The sequence below is a fragment of the Natrix helvetica genome, assembly GCF_964273705.1.
Source record: "Natrix helvetica genome assembly, chromosome: 3".
Lineage (NCBI taxonomy): Eukaryota > Metazoa > Chordata > Lepidosauria > Squamata > Natricidae > Natrix > Natrix helvetica.
The window spans coordinates 178387258-178403183 of record NC_138549.1 but is presented as its reverse complement, the minus strand read 5'-3'; the positions used below and the strand labels follow the sequence as shown (position 1 = coordinate 178403183).

The 15926-nt window shown below is 62.7% G+C and overlaps 3 protein-coding genes across 6 annotated transcripts; 2 read left to right on the top strand and 1 right to left on the bottom strand.

Moving 5' to 3' along the window:
• Positions 1-264: 264 nt before the first annotated feature.
• Positions 265-2254, bottom strand: SNRPB (small nuclear ribonucleoprotein polypeptides B and B1). The gene is made up of 7 exons (XM_081947550.1): positions 2131-2254; positions 1886-2037; positions 1672-1783; positions 1195-1347; positions 925-1063; positions 613-738; positions 265-439 (listed from the first exon to the last, which is right to left on the bottom strand). The coding sequence occupies exons 1-7, from the start codon at positions 2131-2133 to the stop codon at positions 402-404; spliced, it is 723 nt and encodes a 240-aa protein (XP_081803676.1). The 5' UTR covers positions 2134-2254; the 3' UTR covers positions 265-401.
• A 129-nt stretch (positions 2255-2383) lies between these two features.
• Positions 2384-11758, top strand: ELMO2 (engulfment and cell motility 2). Of its 3 annotated transcripts, none has more exons than XM_081947545.1 (22): positions 2384-2532; positions 4351-4478; positions 4636-4676; positions 5371-5443; positions 5540-5590; positions 5745-5926; positions 6509-6608; positions 6687-6838; positions 6930-7008; positions 7236-7271; positions 7506-7556; positions 7737-7859; positions 7949-8068; positions 8149-8253; positions 8364-8472; positions 8934-9070; positions 9183-9346; positions 9436-9548; positions 9635-9742; positions 9869-9951; positions 10069-10146; positions 11480-11758. In XM_081947545.1, exons 2-22 carry the CDS (start codon positions 4401-4403, stop codon positions 11678-11680), a joined length of 2184 nt encoding a protein of 727 aa, XP_081803671.1. In that variant the 5' UTR covers positions 2384-2532; positions 4351-4400; the 3' UTR covers positions 11681-11758. The 3 variants fall into 3 exon arrangements, with proteins under 3 accessions (XP_081803671.1, XP_081803672.1, XP_081803673.1); XM_081947546.1 differs by having other exon boundaries at positions 2530-2549; positions 4352-4478; XM_081947547.1 differs by lacking the exons at positions 2384-2532; positions 4636-4676 and having other exon boundaries at positions 4348-4478.
• Positions 11759-11838: 80 nt separating this feature from the next.
• Positions 11839-15502, top strand: SLC35H1 (solute carrier family 35 member H1). 2 transcript variants are annotated; one of them, XM_081947548.1, is made up of 9 exons: positions 11839-11956; positions 12039-12192; positions 12278-12341; positions 12478-12550; positions 12644-12812; positions 12900-12983; positions 13888-14063; positions 14434-14557; positions 14649-15502. In XM_081947548.1, exons 1-9 carry the CDS (start codon positions 11858-11860, stop codon positions 14780-14782), a joined length of 1077 nt encoding a protein of 358 aa, XP_081803674.1. In that variant the 5' UTR covers positions 11839-11857; the 3' UTR covers positions 14783-15502. The 2 variants fall into 2 exon arrangements, with proteins under 2 accessions (XP_081803674.1, XP_081803675.1); XM_081947549.1 differs by lacking the exon at positions 12900-12983.
• The last annotated feature ends 424 nt before the right edge of the window (positions 15503-15926 follow it).

Genomic DNA, 15926 nt, shown 5'->3' with positions numbered 1-15926 from the left:
CTGGTATCCCAAAGGTTGAGGGAACCACTGATTAGTCCAACCCCCCTGCCCAAGCAGGAGGCCCTATACTACTTCAGACAAGTACCATGGAAGCAAGTCCTTCACCATCTTGGTATATGTGCCCTTGGTGGCTATTTGGAAGGCAGCTGCTACCAAGGAAGGGGATGGCCTCAGGAGGCCAAGGTATCCAAGAACATTCAGTCCCCAAAACACGATCCACATTTTCTTTCCCCAAACCCACGTCTTACATTGACACCACAGAAAGAAACGGCAAAGTTTTATTAGAAAGGGCAACATGACATCAAAAAACAGCACATACATATACACAGCTAATCCTGCTCCTGCCATCTTGTGATCCAAAAGATCGGCCCCCGTGAGTCTCACTGGGTTCAGCATGGGTGTCAAGGCCTAGGTGGGCGCATGCCAGGAGGAGGGGGACCTGGAAACAAGAGTCACAATTACCTGCGGCCGTTAAGAATACTGTAGGCACTACTGAGCAATTTATTTTCACCCCGGCTGCTATCGCAATGGCCTCTCATACCGAGTCAAAAAATAAGATAGCTTTGGCAGTTCATCTCAGAATTGAACTCTCTCCAACAAAAGAGGACTTACCCCTCATGCCAGGGGGTGGCGGCCTCATTCCCGGTGGTGGCATACCCATTGGTGAGCCACGGCCTGGTGGCATCCCCATTGGAGGGCCCATGGGTGGTCTCATACCAGGAGGGGGCCCCATCATTCCTGGAGCAGAAAAACAAAAGCATCAGCAAGTGGCAGTCCCTTCCCTCCTCCTGCGGCCTCCTAACCCAGCAGAGACCTCAGAGTAATCCTGCTTTGATAACAGCTCCTCACAGCAATGCTCAGATACTACCATTCATCACAGGTCCCATCGGCTCTGGTAGCGAGAAGAGCTTAGTCAAAACTCACCTGGAGGGGGAGTGCCCCTTCCCATGGGCGGAGGAGGGCCTCCACGGCCTGGTGCGTATTGAGTCGGGGCTCCCGCTATACTGGCAGTGGCAGCAGCGGCTGCAGCAGCAACTGTTCCTCGGCTCTGAGGTGTCATTACCTGTAATGAAAAAACAGTCCAGAGCTTGAGCGTCAGATGACACACATCTCTGTCCACAAGGAGACTCATCAGCCCCAAAGCAGCGTTTGGGCTGCCTTGGCAGCTCCACAGCTGAATGTAGCTCTGCTTACCTGTTGGGATGGTCCACCAACCCCACGCACAGGGCCGGCCAAACCTGCAGGCGCTTGGGGCATGGGAGCTCCGGCTGGGACTCCTCGTCCAGCAGCTCTGCCGACACCGGGTCCCCCTGCTGCTCCAGCCAGCGGCACACGAGCAATCCCAGTCTGGAAAAGAGCCAAAGGGTCACCACATAGCATCCTTCACAAGGCACCGGTGGCCGTGCTCAAGAGCCAAAAACCACAGGGTTAGCTCAGCACAGCCGCTCTTCATGTGTCCCTCCCAGGATCAATTCTTCTCGGGGAGTTTTTCCCTGCCAGGGACCCCCTCGGATCAATCTCTTAACAAACCAGGCCAGGCCAACTCAAATAAGTCAGGTGTCCCTTGGCAGCCCCCTCCCCCCTTCCGGCGCCCACAGCAGCAACGACCAGCAAGCCGGCTTTGAAGCTCGGGGACCCCGCCACAGGCCTCCTCCTCCCCGCCCAGCTTACGTCTTTGGGGGGCGGCCCCTCCACGGTCATGGAGACCAGGTTCTCGCCGCGGAGCAGCACCAGACCCAGCACGCGCTTCTCCTCCCGCTCAGGCTGCTTGGAGTTCTTGGGCCTGCGAGAGAAGAGGAGGGACAAGGAGGGAGGCGCCCGTCTCCCCCCGCCCTCCCCTCCCGACCCCCGACCCCCCCTCCCCCGGCGGCAGCGGCTTCCTCACTTGATCTTGCGGAACTCGTCACAGTCGCAGAGGATGAGGTTCATGTGCTTGTCGAAGGCCTTGAAGGTGCCGATGAAGACGCGCCCGTCCTGCAGGATGCACCGCATGCGGTAGTCGATGTGCTGCAGCATCTTGCTGCTCTTGCCCACCGTCTGCAGGGAGAAGAAGGAGGGGGGGGTCAGCGGGCGGCGGCGAGGGAGGCGGCCCGGCTTCCCCGTCGGGGCCCCCGCCGAGCCCGGCCTCACCATGGTGGCGGCGTCGCGTCTCCTTCCTCGGCCGCCGCGCTTCCCGCTGCCTCGCGAACCGCCAACGCTCGCCCGCTTCCGCCGGAACCGGAAGGGAAGGGCAACTTCCGGCCCCGCCGCCCTCCCTCCCTCTCTCCCCTAGTGGCCGCCGGGCGCGAGCGACGCCGCGGTTTCCATGACAGCCAGTTCTTCGGTGACGACCTCGCCGATCCACCAATGGGAGAGGCCGCTGGAGCGCCTGTTCCAATCCGCGGGAGAGGCGGGACCAAGGGGGGGGCGGAAGGTCGTGGGGGAGGGGAGGAGCCGAGGCCGGGAGCAGCGCGGAGCCCAGAGCGGTGGGAGAGGCCGCCCCCACCGCCCAGCCCAGCCCCCAGCCCCACCCCGGGAGGCGCTCCCGGGCAGGTGAGGACGCGGCCAGGGAAGGTGCCGGCAGGCCTTCCACGGAGGGTCCGCGGGTTGGCGCCCCGTCTCGCTCCAGCCTCCGCGGGAGGGTCCGGGCCCCGAGGGGGGGGGTGGAGGCCTCCTGGCCGCGCTATCCGGAGGGCCTGGGTGGTGGGGCGAGGGAGGGGGCGCTGCGCCAGGCCCCGGTGGCTCTGAGGCTGGAGTGGAGTGGAGTGGGGGTCGGGGAGGTCTGGAGGCCGTGTAAGGGGGGCGCTGCAGCTGCAGCCCGGCTTGTCTGCCCGTGGGGGGCGGGGGGCGGGCAGGGACCCCGAGGGAGAAGTCGGCATCGCTTGCAGGGCCGTCCCGTTTCCCCCTTGCCTGTCTCAGAGGCCCTCCCTCAATCTGGAGGGAGCCCGGGGCTCTCCTCCTCCTGGCATCCCTGTCGTCCCGCCCCCCCCCCCCCCCCATTTCCCTCTTCCCAGCCTCCGAGGGGATCCGAGAGGCTGATCGCCTGAAAGCCGCCGGTCTTCGGCTGGATTCGGACTTCTTGGTCCGATCAGTTTCACGCCCAGGAAGTGCACCGTGTAACCCCCAAGGCTCTTCTCTGGCTCCGCTTCGGTGGCTCATTGGAGGCGTCCCTGGTTCCTTGTGTTCCGCCTTGTGTGATGGTCTTGAGTAGGAGCCCGAATAGCAGCCTCTGCCATTCAGGCATTTCTGGCGACTCGCTGGTTTAATTGCTTTTCATACCTGTCAAAAGTAGCTTGGAGTAGGGAAGAGCAAGAGGCTGACCCTCCCCCTTCCCCATTCATTGTACACCCTTTCCGTGTCTTCCTTCGCTCCATCTCTCCGTTCCTCTATTGGGGCTTCCAGCAAAGGTCCTTGTTTATGAAGGGCTGACCAATCAGTGCTGCTGGGTCCAAAGGGGCTTGTTCCAGAAGGGCCGCCCGGGGCTCCTTCCCCCTGAGCAGCCAGCAAACTGCAGTCATTCCGCCAATGATGGCCGGAAGGCATGTGCTGTCCTACCAGTCCTGGAATTGGGTCAGGGCCCTCTCGCTTGGGGGCCAGCTGGACAGATTGATTTAGACTTGTGCACAACATCCACGTGTACCTGCGCTGCGGAGAGGTTGATGGGTAAACATAGGCTGCAGACAGGTCTACGTCACATACCTCCCCCCCCCCCAAAGCCTCGATGATGCCGTGCCTGGAGATGCGCTGATTGGTTGATCAGACTTCCTGTTGGGAGGCAGGTGGAAAGTAAGGGCATTTGAGTGACCAAAAAGAGCAGCTGGAGGAGAGACCTGCCAATGAAGTGAGGAGGTATTGAGACTGAATTTGTTTCACTGAATGCCTCCCCTCCCCCCACCCATCAACCGGGTGGTTTCTGACTGTGCTTGCAGACCCCTGAGTAGGAGGTCCTCCGCAGTGGGGGGGGGATTCTCTGTGTGTTGTGCTTCTGAAGTCCAAGTCCCGGTCTGGCTCTCCTCGGCCTTAGTCACCCCTGAATTCCGGATGCTCCCATTCCCCCACAGCTCCTCGGGGTCAGGATCATTCAAGTCCACCTGCCCCCCTCTGGAGTTGAGAATTTCCTCAGGGGACCCAGCTGGTCAGATTGTATCCCCACCAATGCCCTCCTCCTCATTCTATGTGCCCCCTTGAAAAGTCTGCAGTCCCATCACTTCAGCTGTATGTGGGAAGCTGCAAGTGCCAGGTGGAGCCCAGAGAGCAGTTGCGCAGCCGGCCCAGGCCCTCGACTGATCCCTGGGCTGGAACCGGGAAAGGGCCTGCGGTTTGGGCCGGTGGAAAAGCAGCCCACCTGCCAACCCTTTTCTGCTGTGACAGGTTTGGAGGGCGGTCCCCATTTCTAACAAGAGAGCTGGATCTCCCAAGAGATGCCGCCTCCTCCGGACATAGTCAAGGTGGCCGTGGAGTGGCCTGGTGCCAACGCCCAGTTGCTCGAGTTTGACCAGGTGAGAGACGGGGTGGGCTTTGAGTAAAGGTTGCCCAAGTAATGGCAGGAGTGGGGCCTGGACAGTGAGCCACAGCAGGGTGGCTGTGGATGATGGTGGGGACAGGCAGAGCTTGGTCCAGAGAAGCCGCCTAGTTCACGATTCTCACACTTTTCAGAAGCGGCCCCTGGTCTCCATCATCAAGGAAGTTTGTGACGGGTGAGTGCCAGCCAGTCAGTTCAGCCGCCTTCTCCTCTTCCTCAGCTTCTCAGCTGGGGCTTCAGGAGCTCCCTCCTGTTCTGACTGAGGCTTCCCGACAAAAACCCTTTTATTACTGGGAATTCTGCTCATTCACATCCAGCAAAGTCTCTCGAGGGAGGATTTACAGTCACAGGCCTTATCTGGCTTGGAGAGCTGCCAGGTCGATATCTGCAAAACTGGACAAGGAGTCTCGGAGGGTCACGAACCAATGAAGCGAACTAATGGTCTCCTGCAAACTCCACTTCCCTGTCGCTCCTCTTTTATTTCCTCTGGGAGGGGCCATTTATTGTTCACCTGGGGCCTTACTCCCAAGTGGACCTCTGTTCTTTAGTTGTTCCCTTCCCCTGGCAACTCTACGCATGTGCACACTGGGAACAGGCTCCAGTTGTTCATCTGCCTCACTGATGTCTGCCTCTGAAGGCAGCTGATAACTGCCAGATGGCCCTGGCCCCCTCTCTGCCTCCGACACAGAGCCCTCATCAGAGCCTTCCAGAGACTCCAGGACTGGCCCATCTTCCTCCCCAACCTCCTCGCTGTCTGAATCTGCTGCCAGCTCCACTGGCCACTGGCGGACCACAACACCTCCCTCCCAGGTGAAGGAACGCCCAGGCTGGGAGGCTCAAGTGCTTTTCCTGTCTTGGTCCCCTTGCAGATGGTCCCTACCTAACCCTGAGTACTACACACTACGCTATGCCGACGGAGCACAGCTCTACATAACGGAACAGGTAGGCAGGCGATCCTCCTTTTTTGCAGGCCTAGAGTCCAGCACACAGACACGCACAGAGCAGCGCTAAGCCCGCGTTTGTCTTTGTGCACTACAGACTCGTGGCGACATCAAGAATGGGACCATCCTCCAGTTAGCCGTTTCTCCAGTAGGTTTGGGCTGCTGCTACCTCTTCCTGATGCGACTTGGGGGTGGGGCACTTTTTCCTCCCCCTCCCTCCCTTGCCAGTTGCAGTGTTGAGGGCCTGCTGTGGCTCCCTACCTCCCGAGCAAGATGAGGGGCTCCCGATGCCTCCTTTTCAGTCCAGGGCTGCCCGCCAACTGATGGATCGGATCCAGTCCTCCACCTTGGAGGGCCGCCTGGAGGCCATGAAGGAACTGGCCAAGCTCTCGGCAGACGTCACATTCGCCACCGAGTTCATCAACATGGACGGCATTGCGGTGCTGAGCCGGCTGGTGGAAGGCAGCTCCAAGCTCCTCTCTCAGTAAGCACCCGGCTGCTCTTTTCCTCCCCCCCCCCCCCGGCCTTTACAATCACTCCTAGCACCTTTGCCCAGCGGTGCATTTTCCAGCAGAGGATTGAGCTTCCAGTTGCTCCCAGGCCTCACTGCTGTCGAGTGGCGGCTCTCCAGGGGATGCCAGGAGGGGCACAGAGGCAGTCAAGCCCGCTTAGAGCTTTCCTGTTGGGGAAAGGGTGGCAACAGGGTCCTAAGGCTTGCTCCTTTCCTAGAAGGCCCAGGAAAAAGAGAGAGAAGATGGGTGCCACCTAGTGGTCCCTGGGGCACCCGCTACCTTTAGCCAGCACTGCAGTCCATGGAGGGTGAGCTCAGGGGCAGCCAGAGGAGCTCCCGAGGCTTCCCTGGCTGAGCTCACCAGCCTCTGCCACGGCCCGGGTCTCCGGGAGCCCCCAGGCAGCAGGATGACCTCCTCCTTTGCCCTTGCCCATTGTGGCTGGCGAGAGCGTGGGCAGTGGGGCCATGTCAGAGAAGAGCCGGAAGGGTTGTGGGAAGCTGAGAAAGAGCCGAGCAGCAGCCTGAAGACGGGGTGGTTTGTGCCTTCCCCTCCAGCTACGGAGAGATGCTGGCCTTTACTCTGACCGCCTTCTTGGAGCTCATGGACCACGGCCTCGTCTCCTGGGACACGGTCTCCATCGGCTTCATCAAGCAGGTGCCGTCCGCTGGGGAGAGAGCAGGGATGTCCTGGGGAAGCGGGCTGGTGCTGACGGGGAGCTTGCTCTGCCGGCAGATCACGGGGTACGTGAGCCAGCCGACGGTGGACGTGTCCATCCTGCAGCGCTCCCTGGCCATCCTGGAGAGCATGGTGCTGAACAGCCAGGCTCTTTATCAGAAGATCGCGGAGGAGATCACGGTGGGGCAGCTCCTCTCCCACCTCCAAGTGTGAGTCCCCCCAGGGCTCGGGGCTCCCCTTTGTCCGCCTCCTGGCAGGGCAGAAGAGCTGGACCAGTTCTCTCTCTGGGTCTCCCTACAGCTCCAACCAGGAGATCCAGACGTACGCGGTAGCCTTGATCAACGCCCTCTTCCTGAAGGCTCCCGAGGACAAGAAGCAGGTCAGTGGCCAGCCTGGCAGAGACCGGGGAGAGGGACGGCGGAGGCAGGCTTTGCTCTCTTCCCCTGGGGGTGGGGGTGGGCCAGGTGTCTCTCCATGGGATGCAGGCTAGCCTGGGCATGCACCCCCTCCATCTCTGACCCGTGAAAGGCTGTGTCTCCCCTCCCCCTTAACCCCCCCACCCCTCTACTGACTCAGTCATCGGCTGTTTCCGCTTTCTGCCCCCAGGAGCAGCTGGCTAGCCCGCTAGACCTGCCCTGCACTGTAAGTTGATCCCTGTGCCAGGGAAGGGAGGCCTGGCTGGCTCCGGATGTTCCCTTTCAGGGTGTTGGGGTGCACGGAAGGCATTGGAGGAGCAGGGGGCCCCGCAGGGGGATGCAGTCTTGGCTTCCCTGGTGGGCTGGGGAGCGACACAGGTGAGGGGAGGTCTGGAAGGTGCCCCCTCTGCCTCTCTTCCTTCCACTCCCCTGCCCAATTTCCCTTTTACCTTCCTGGCAGGAGATGGCAGATGCTTCCGCCCAGAAACAGCTGCGTTCGGCCATATTGACGGTAAGGCCCGGGGTCCAAGAAGCCCTCCCTAGGTAGCCCTGCCCTCCATCAGCCTTCCCTTCGCTTAGGCAGCTTGCCAGTTAGCGGGCAGCGTGGCAGCCACAGCAGTTTGGGCCTGTTGATGGCTGCGAGGTGGTGGGAGCTGCTCCTGCTGACCGTCTTCACGCTCTCCCTCCCCAGCACGTCATCCGAGGGAACCGCCCCATCAAGACCGAGATGGCCCACCAGCTGTACGTGCTTCAGGTCTTGACTCTCAACCTCCGGGAGGAGCGGATGATGACAAAAATGGACCCCAGCGACCAGGTGGGGGGCAGGGCAACCCTGGGCGGCCTTCCGGGAAGGGTCTGGCTGCTGCCGCTGGCCAGGCTCAGCTTCCCCCTTGTCCCACGCAGGCCCAGCGGGACGTCCTCTTTGAACTGCGCAGGATCGCCTTCGAGGTTGAGGCCGAAAGCGGTGGAGCAGAGAAGCGCAAGGCCATTTACACCAGGGATTACAAGACCCTGGGCTTCACGGTCGGTTGGCGGTTTGCGGAGAGGGAAGGCCGGCTGGGCTGCCAGTCCAGGGGTCAAGAGAGACCCATTTGTTTCCGCAGAACCCCGTCAATCCTGCCCTGGACTTCCTTCAGACCCCCCCAGGCATGTTGGCCTTGGACAACATGCTCTACCTGGCCAAACATCATCAGGACGCCTACACCCGAGTAAGGGGGCCCGGCTGTCCCCCCCCCCCGCCCCCTCCCTCCCCGCGGAGGAGCTGCGCAGGCAGCCACCCAGGTCCCACTCACTCCGGGCCTCTCTTCCTGCCCCACAGATCATCCTGGAGAACAGCAGCCCAGAGGACAAACACGCCTGCCCCTTTGGGCGCAGCGCCATCGAGCTCACCAAGATGCTGTGCGAGATCCTGCAGATTGGAGAACTTCGTAAGTGGAGTCTGGTGCCCACCCACCCACCCGGGGAGCCATTCGGGGCCAGAGCAGGCGCTGCTCTCTGGTCAAGCTTTCCCCTTCTGCTCTGAGGCCTGCAGGGCACCTTACCGGTGGCAGCCCTAGGGTGGGTAGGAGGGGTTTGTTTGCGCATGGAGGGCTGTTGAGCTGCCATCGGCTGGGGAAGGGTCCCAAGGATCCGTCGGAAAGATCAAAGCTCTGCTTTGTCACTCAGAGTCTTGGGATGGCTGGGAGGATCCCTGTGTATCAGCCGGGACGTTTTTGTGCAGTTTCTCACATACACCAACTGCCCTTCCTGGTGGTTTTCTCCTAAGGCCCCCAGGCAGTCTGGGAATATTTGCCCCGGATCTCCCCCTCCCTCTCAAAGCTCAACCTGGGGGGAAAGGGGGGCCTCCCCGGCCGCTCTGACAGCTCTCTTCCTCCCCGTCTCCGCAAAGCCAACGAGGGCCGGAACGACTACCACCCCATGTTCTTCACACACGACCAGGCCCTGGAGGAGCTCTTTGTCATCGGCATCCAGCTGCTGAACAGGACCTGGAAAGAGATGCGGGCGACGGCCGAGGATTTCCACAAGGTGGGTGGGTGGGTGGGTGGGTGGGTCTGCGCGGAGTGGCCCACCTGGCCTCCTCCTCCTCCTCCCTCTGCAGCCCCACAATGCCTTTGCCCTCCTCCTCCCCCTCTGCCAGGTGATGCAGGTGGTGCGGGAGCAGATCACCCGGGCACTGCCCGCCAAGCCGCCCTCCCTGGACCAGTTCAAGGGCAAGCTGCGCAGCCTGGCCTACCCGGAGATCCTGCGCTTGCGGCAGTCGGAACGGATGAGCCAGGACGACTTCCAGTCCCCGCCCATTGTGTGAGTGCCTCAGGGGAGTGGGGGTGGGTGGAGGGAGACTCCCCACCCACCCCAACCCTCTGATGCGCCTGCTGGCCGGCCTTCCCCAGGGAGCTGCGGGAGAAGATCCAGCCGGAAATCCTGGAGCTCATTAAGCAGCAGCGCCTGAACCGCCTCTGCGATGGGAGCAGCTTCCGCAAAGTGGGCAACCGGAGGAGGCAAGGTGAGCGGGGGGAGGGGGGCTCTCATGGGGGGGGCGGAAAGTGAGATGGGGAGGGGCCTTGCCGAGACCGTTCCCCTGCCTTGCAGAGCGCTTCTGGTACTGCCGCCTGTCCCTGAATCACAAGACGCTCCACTACGGAGACCTGGAGGAGAATGCCCAGGGAGGAGTGACCCTGGAGTCGCTGCAGGAGAAGAGTAGGCTGGAGGGATGGCTGGGGGGGTGGGGGGTGGGGGGAGCTTGGCAGGCCTCCAGCCCCAGGGGTCTGTCCAGATGAGCCCTTGGGGGGAGGGAGGGCGTGATTGCAGCCGCTCTTCCTTTAGTCCCCGTGGCAGACATCAAGGCCATCCTCACTGGGAAAGAGTGCCCGCACATGAAGGAGAAGGGGGCGCTGAAGCAGAACAAGGTACGGGAGTCCCCCCATCCCGCCCGGGGCCTCTGCCCAGGGACAGAGAGGAGGGAAGGGAGAGGCCTGCCCCCCCCCCCCCTCACCTGGTCACTGGCTTCTCTCCCCATCCCCAAGGAGGCCCTGGAACTGGCTTTCTCCATCCTTTATGACCCGGATGAGGCCCTGAACTTTATCGCACCCAATAAATACGAGGTGAGCCAAGAGAACGGATGGGGGAGCCCAGGGCTGCCCACTCGCCCCCTGCTCTTCTAGTGGGCCGGCCAACCTTCCCTGCCCAAGGGAAGGCCCTGGCGGCTGGGAGGGGCAGCTGTGCGGAGAGGGCTACGGCTGGAGGGGCCACCTGGTCTGAATTAAAGCTTCGCCCAGACACACCCCCTGAACAGGGAAGACTCCACACACACACACACACACACACCCAATCATTGCCCTCTCTGCTGGACCGCTCCACTTTCCGACCTTCGGCCAGTCGGTCCTTCCTGGAGAACTTACTCTGGAGCTTGGATTCCTGGCAAGGGAGCCTGGAAAGCTTTCAGAGGCAGACATCAGTGAGGCAGACGGACAGCTGGAGCCTGTTTCTTAGGAGGCCACCAAAATAGCTTTTCCTCCTGGGCTCCCTCCCTTCAGGTCCCTCAGAGGAGGAGCACCACATTCGTGCCCAGCCCCCTCTTCCGAACAGACTCCGTCCCTCAGAACTCCCCCCCCCCCCGTGGCAGTCTCTGCTTTCCCCCCCTCCCCCGCCCTGGTAGCAAGCTGGGACCCAGGGGTTGGGACCCCCTGATTTAGAAGATTCACTGTGTATCACCCCTCTTGTGCCCCCCAGAAGGCACAGCTCCTCTCCCGCTGAACTCTCCGGGTTCACTCCCTGCGAGGGGAGCCCCCTTGCTCCTGGCTCCATTTCAGAGGCTCCTCTGGGGACAGGAGGCCTCGTTTGGATAACGCTGCTCTTCCCTCCCTGCTGCGGACAGCAGGGGGGGGGGGCGCCAAGAGAGCATCAGCTGCCCCTCCGTCCAGGATGGCCCTTCAGAAATACCAAGGCCCTTCAGAGCAGTTTTTTCAACCTACCCCTTCCTATCCCATCGCCCGGTGGCCTTGCTCCAGTCGGGATGGTGGTGTCTGGAATGGGACATGGGCTCCCCATGGGATTTGCCTGGGATTTGACCAGGCCAAAACTGATGGAGCGAAAGCCCTCCCCCCCTCCCTGGTCTTTATAGCAGCAGCAGCAGCAGCTCCTCCCCCCCCATTGCTAGTTGAACCAGGGGAAGAAGATGCAGACCCCTCCCTCCCTCCCTCCCTCCCTCGGAGGCCGGGCCAGCTCTGCCCGGTCCTGCCCTGGGGCCTTCCCCCTACTCAGCAGGGGCTGCTTCTCTGCTCTGTTTCCAAAGTGAGGAAACCCCCTGGGCTGCGATTTGCAGCAGGCGTCGGGTAGGAAGCGCCGGGGCTCTTGCGGTGCTTGAAGCGGGTCGACGGAAGGGCCGGGGCTGCCGCCCTCCCCGCCCAGCCTGAGATGCGCTTTCGGTGCCCCCAGTTCTGCATCTGGGTGGACGGCCTGAACGCCCTGGTGGGGAAGGAGATGGCGAGCGAGCTGACCAAGAGCGACCTGGAGACGCTGCTCAGCATGGAGATGAAGCTGCGCCTGCTGGACCTGGAGAACGTCCAGATCCCGGAGGAGCCCCCGCCCGTCCCCAAGGAGCCCAGCAGCTACGACTTCGCCTACCACTACGGCTGAGCCTCCCCTGGACTGGCGTCGGCTGGACCTGGCGCGCTTCCCCCCCCCCCCCCAATTAAAGCGCCTTTTCCCCCTCCAGCCCGGCTCCGACCTCTTCTGTGCGGCGCTGTCGGTAGGGGGCGCGGTGGGGAGTCGCGGGCGCTCTAGTCGCGCGGCCTCTATGGGTCTTGGGGCGCGATGGCTGGGGCGCGAGCGGCTGGGCGGGTGGCGGGGCTGGTGCTGCTCTACTACGGCTTCTCCATCGGCATCACCTTCTACAACAAGTGGCTCATGCAGGTGGGGGCGGAGGGAGGGGGGCTCGGAGGGAAGGGCGGTCCGGGCGGGCGCTGGCTCACCGCGTGGCCTCCCTTCCACGCAGAGCTTCGCCTTCCCGCTGTTCATGACGCTGCTGCACTTGCTGGTCATTTTCGCGCTCTCGGGGCTGGCCAGAAGCTGCTTCCGCCGCTGCCAATCCGCCGCCGGCCGCGCCCTCCTACCCTGGCCCGCCTACCTGCGCCAGGTGGCCCCCACAGGTGAGCGCCGCGGGGCGGGAAGCGGGCGGTCTCTCCCCGGGACCAAGCGGGCACCCCTGACGGCGCCTCTTCCCCTCGCCTGCAGCGATCTCCACCGCCCTGGACGTGGGGCTGAGCAACTGGAGCTTCCTCTACATCACCGTCTCCCTGTGAGTGCCGGGCGGCCCGGGGAGACTGGCTGGGGGGAGGGGAGTGGGAGGACGCTGCCTTCAGCGGCGGTGGGGGCGGGAAGGCCGGGCGGGCCCCAGGGGCGCCCCTCACGCCCCCTCCCTCCCTCCCTGGCAGCTACACCATGACCAAGTCCTCGGCCGTCCTCTTCATCCTCCTCTTCTCGCTGGTCTTCAAACTGGAGGAGCCGGTGAGACGCCCCCCCCTCTCCCCCCTGTGGGCAGCCTTGGGGTTTGAGCCCGGGGCCTCCGCCAGCGGGTGACGCTGCTCCGCCTCTTGCCAGAGAGCTGCCCTGGTGCTGGTGGTGCTGCTCATCGCGGGGGGGCTCTTCCTGTTCACCTACAAAGCCACCCAGTTTGACACCGAAGGCTTCGCCATGGTGCTGGGCGCCTCCTTCCTGGGGGGCGTGCGCTGGACACGGACGCAGATCCTCCTGCAAAAGGACGAGTTGGGTGAGTGTGGGGCTGCGGGAAGGCCTCCCTCCCCCCTCCCCCCTCCCCCCTCCCCTGACAGGCCGCTGCCCTTCCCTTCCCTTGCAGGACTCCAGAACCCCATGGATACCATGTTCCACCTGCAGCCGGCCATGTTCCTCAGCCTCTTCCCCCTCTTTGCCGTGTTTGAAGGTCAGCGGGCGGGGCGGCGGGGGGGCTCCCTGGGGGATCAGTGACCTCAGGCCACCTCAGGTTTCTGGAGTAGGAAGCTATTAGCTGCACAGCTCTTCCCAGGCTTTCTAGGAGTCCCACTGAAGATCTTGTGCTCTGATCCCTTGTGATCTACTGAGATGCCCAGATCCTTTCTGCAGGCCCACAATGCTTTGCCCAGCCTAAACTTTTGATTGCCTTTTTCCTGCCCGGCCAGAAGAGCCCGTCTGTCTTCTATGAAATTCACCTTTATTGCAGCCCTCTAAAGCAGGGCCCCCCAATCCCCAGGCCATGGCCCACTGCCAGGCCACCCACTGTTCTCAACCGGGTCGTGGGAGAAATGGGCAAGCACAGGTGTGGGCAAGCTCCACTTGCCTGAGCCGTAGGGGCTGGTGGTCGCACGCGCAGTCCCATTCGCACCAGGTGAGCTTCACACGTGTCAGGCTGAAGGAGCCCGTGCCATGTTTGTCTGACTGGCTCTGCAGCTTAAAATATGTTTTCCTGGGGTTGCACAGCTACTGGGGGAGCCCAGGCAACGGCCTCCCTTCCCAGAGGCTGTGACGGAGAAGGACCTGAAGCGTGCCCCACTCCCCGTGGTTCCTCACCTGCCAGCCTTTGAGGCCATCTGACCTACACGGGCGTGGGGGGTGGGGGCTTCTGCTGATCTGCTAAAGCAGCTTCCCCAGCGTTGGTGGGATTCCCTCAGGGCTCCCCCCTCCCCCGAGGAAGGAGCAGCACGGGAAGGCCCTCCGGCTGACAGTAGGGCAGGAGGCCTTGCCTGCCCCCCCCCCCCCGCCCCGCCTCTGGTACCTGCTTCCGGATCAGCCGGTGGTGGATCTGGGTCTGCAAGCTCCCTCCCTCCCTCCCTCCCTCCCTGTTTCTCCAGGTCTGCCCTTGTCTGCGTCAGAGAAGCTGTTCCGCTTCCAGGAGGGGCGGCTGCTGCTGGAGCTGTTGGGGAAGCTGGCGCTGGGCGGGGTGCTGGCCTTTGGGCTGGGCTTCTCCGAGTTCCTCTTGGTCTCCAGGACCTCCAGCCTCACCTTCTCCATTTCGGGGATCTTCAAGGTATTTAGTGGAGGCCCCCTGCTTCTCCAGCCCCTCCTCTCCTCAGTGGATCTCAGGGCCTCCAGAGGAGGGGCCGGTTGTCTTGTGCTTTTCCTTCTGCCTGTGTGGTTGGGAGGCCCCCCGGGCCCCGCCCCTTTCTCTCAACCCAGGAGCTGCTTAGAATTCATAATCCTATATGAGCCAAAACAGTGAAAGCCGAAAGGATGGGGGCCTCTGGCTGCTACGGGGGTTCTCTAAGGCTGTAAGGGGGACCCCCAGCGGGTGCGACCGAGCTTGTCCAATCCCCCCTCCCTCAGCCGCCTCTGGCAAAGGGAAGGGGGGCTCAGGCCGGCCTTGGCTGCTGTGAGTTGACGTGCTGCCTTGTCCCCAGGAAGTCTTCACCCTCTTCCTGGCCGCTCACCTGATGGGAGACCAGCTCTCTCCCCTGAACTGGCTGGGCTTTGCCGTTTGCCTGCTGGGCATCTCTCTGCACGTGTCCCTGAAGGCCCTCGGGGGTAAGGAGGGGGGGGCGCAGGGGAGGGGCAGGGGGCACTCTTTCCGTGGGCCTCGAAGGACAGCTAACCCCTCCCTCCCTCCCCCCCGCAGGGCCAAACGGCACAAAGCACCCCCAGGGGCCTGCCTCCGCTGCAGACCTGGAGCTCTTGCTGCTGCCGGATTCCCCGGAGAAGCAGGAGGAGGAGGAGGAGGAGGAGGAGGCCGAGAATGCTCCTCTGCACTGAGGAGCATTGGGTGCTGCTGGGGGACGGGTGGGGGATGGATTGCTGGCTGGAGCAGAGAGTTTGGGGAAGAAGGAGGCTGGGCAGCAGGGCTGCTTCTGGCCCTCTCCCAGCTTTTGGTCAGCCTCGTGCCCCAGACTGGCTGGGCCAGAAGCCGAGGGTCAGGCCCTGTGGAGGCCTCCTGTACTGAGTACGCCTTACTACCTGGCACCTCAGCAATGCCTGCGGCTGCTTGGAAGGGGGGTTGGGCACTTGCCAGGAAAACCTGTGGCGGAGATGCTTCGATGGGTCAGAAGTGCCCCAGAAGAGGGCGGCCTCCCTTTCCCACCGGTGACCCCGTGGGGGAGACGTTGCTGTGACTCAGGCCAGGAGGGCACCTGCGCCAAGATGCTCCTGAGCATTCAGGAGGAAGAGGGCGCTGGGAGTGACGGCCGGCCTGGAAAGGGGGAGCCAGGGGGCTGAACCTGGGTGCAGGGAAGAGCTCCCCTGGTACGACAGCCGGATGCCCATCTCGGGGTGGGCTAGATTGAAGTGCCCACCCTAGTAAGGACCCAGGGCAGAGGGAGGTGGGGCCTTGGTGGGCGCCCCCGCTGCAGGAATCACGGGGCCAAAGGAACGCAAGTGCCCCAAGCAGAGCAAGGGGGCAGCCTGTAAAGAACAGTGGGAGCTGTTGGCACAGCAAGACTCTCCAATAAATTGGCATCCAAATCCTTCCATCAAAAAGGAGTGTGTATCTAACGAACGTCTATGGGGAGGGGAAACTGATCTGCCCCATGACGGCCGTCTGTGGGGGATGCTGGAGCTTCCTGTGGCCAAAGGGCAGCTGGGACAGGAGCAGCAGGTGGAAAATCCCATTCAGTTAAACACTCTGCTCCATTGCCCACCAGAACGGGAACCGGGTTCCCCCCCCCTTCCCAAAGGAGCCACGTTGGCCGCACTGGCCCCTTAGGGAGACCGAATGGCGGAGGGGCAAGTGGGGGCACGGGGACTCTGGGGTGCCCTCTTGGGCACTTCTGAAGCTCTGTCAGGAGCCCAGTTTGCCCCAGTGAAAGCCCACCAGTGAAAGCCCAGGGCCAGCGGTGCCACCCTTTCCTGCTGCGGGGCGAGGCTGGTCCGAGTGCTGTATGGGTGCCTGAGGAGAACTGCC

What these genes read in the sequence shown, in the direction of transcription:
- ELMO2 (XM_081947545.1), top strand. Translation starts at nt 4,401, where the DNA reads ATGCCGCCTCCTCCGGACATAGTCAAGGTGGCCGTGGAGTGGCCTGGT. An exon ending in AGCTCCAAGCTCCTCTCTCA is followed by an intron (nt 5,927 to 6,508) that starts GTAAGCACCCGG and finishes CTTCCCCTCCAG; the next exon opens with CTACGGAGAGATGCTGGCCT. An exon ending in GGGCAACCGGAGGAGGCAAG is followed by an intron (nt 9,549 to 9,634) that starts GTGAGCGGGGGG and finishes CCTGCCTTGCAG; the next exon opens with AGCGCTTCTGGTACTGCCGC.
- SLC35H1 (XM_081947548.1), top strand. Translation starts at nt 11,858, where the DNA reads ATGGCTGGGGCGCGAGCGGCTGGGCGGGTGGCGGGGCTGGTGCTGCTC. An exon ending in ACAACAAGTGGCTCATGCAG is followed by an intron (nt 11,957 to 12,038) that starts GTGGGGGCGGAG and finishes CCTTCCACGCAG; the next exon opens with AGCTTCGCCTTCCCGCTGTT. An exon ending in GTCCCTGAAGGCCCTCGGGG is followed by an intron (nt 14,558 to 14,648) that starts GTAAGGAGGGGG and finishes TCCCCCCCGCAG; the next exon opens with GGCCAAACGGCACAAAGCAC.
- SNRPB (XM_081947550.1), bottom strand. An exon ending in AAGGGGCACTCCCCCTCCAG is followed by an intron (nt 739 to 924) that starts GTGAGTTTTGAC and finishes TTTCTGCTCCAG; the next exon opens with GAATGATGGGGCCCCCTCCT. An exon ending in GCCACCCCCTGGCATGAGGG is followed by an intron (nt 440 to 612) that starts GTAAGTCCTCTT and finishes TCTTGTTTCCAG; the next exon opens with GTCCCCCTCCTCCTGGCATG.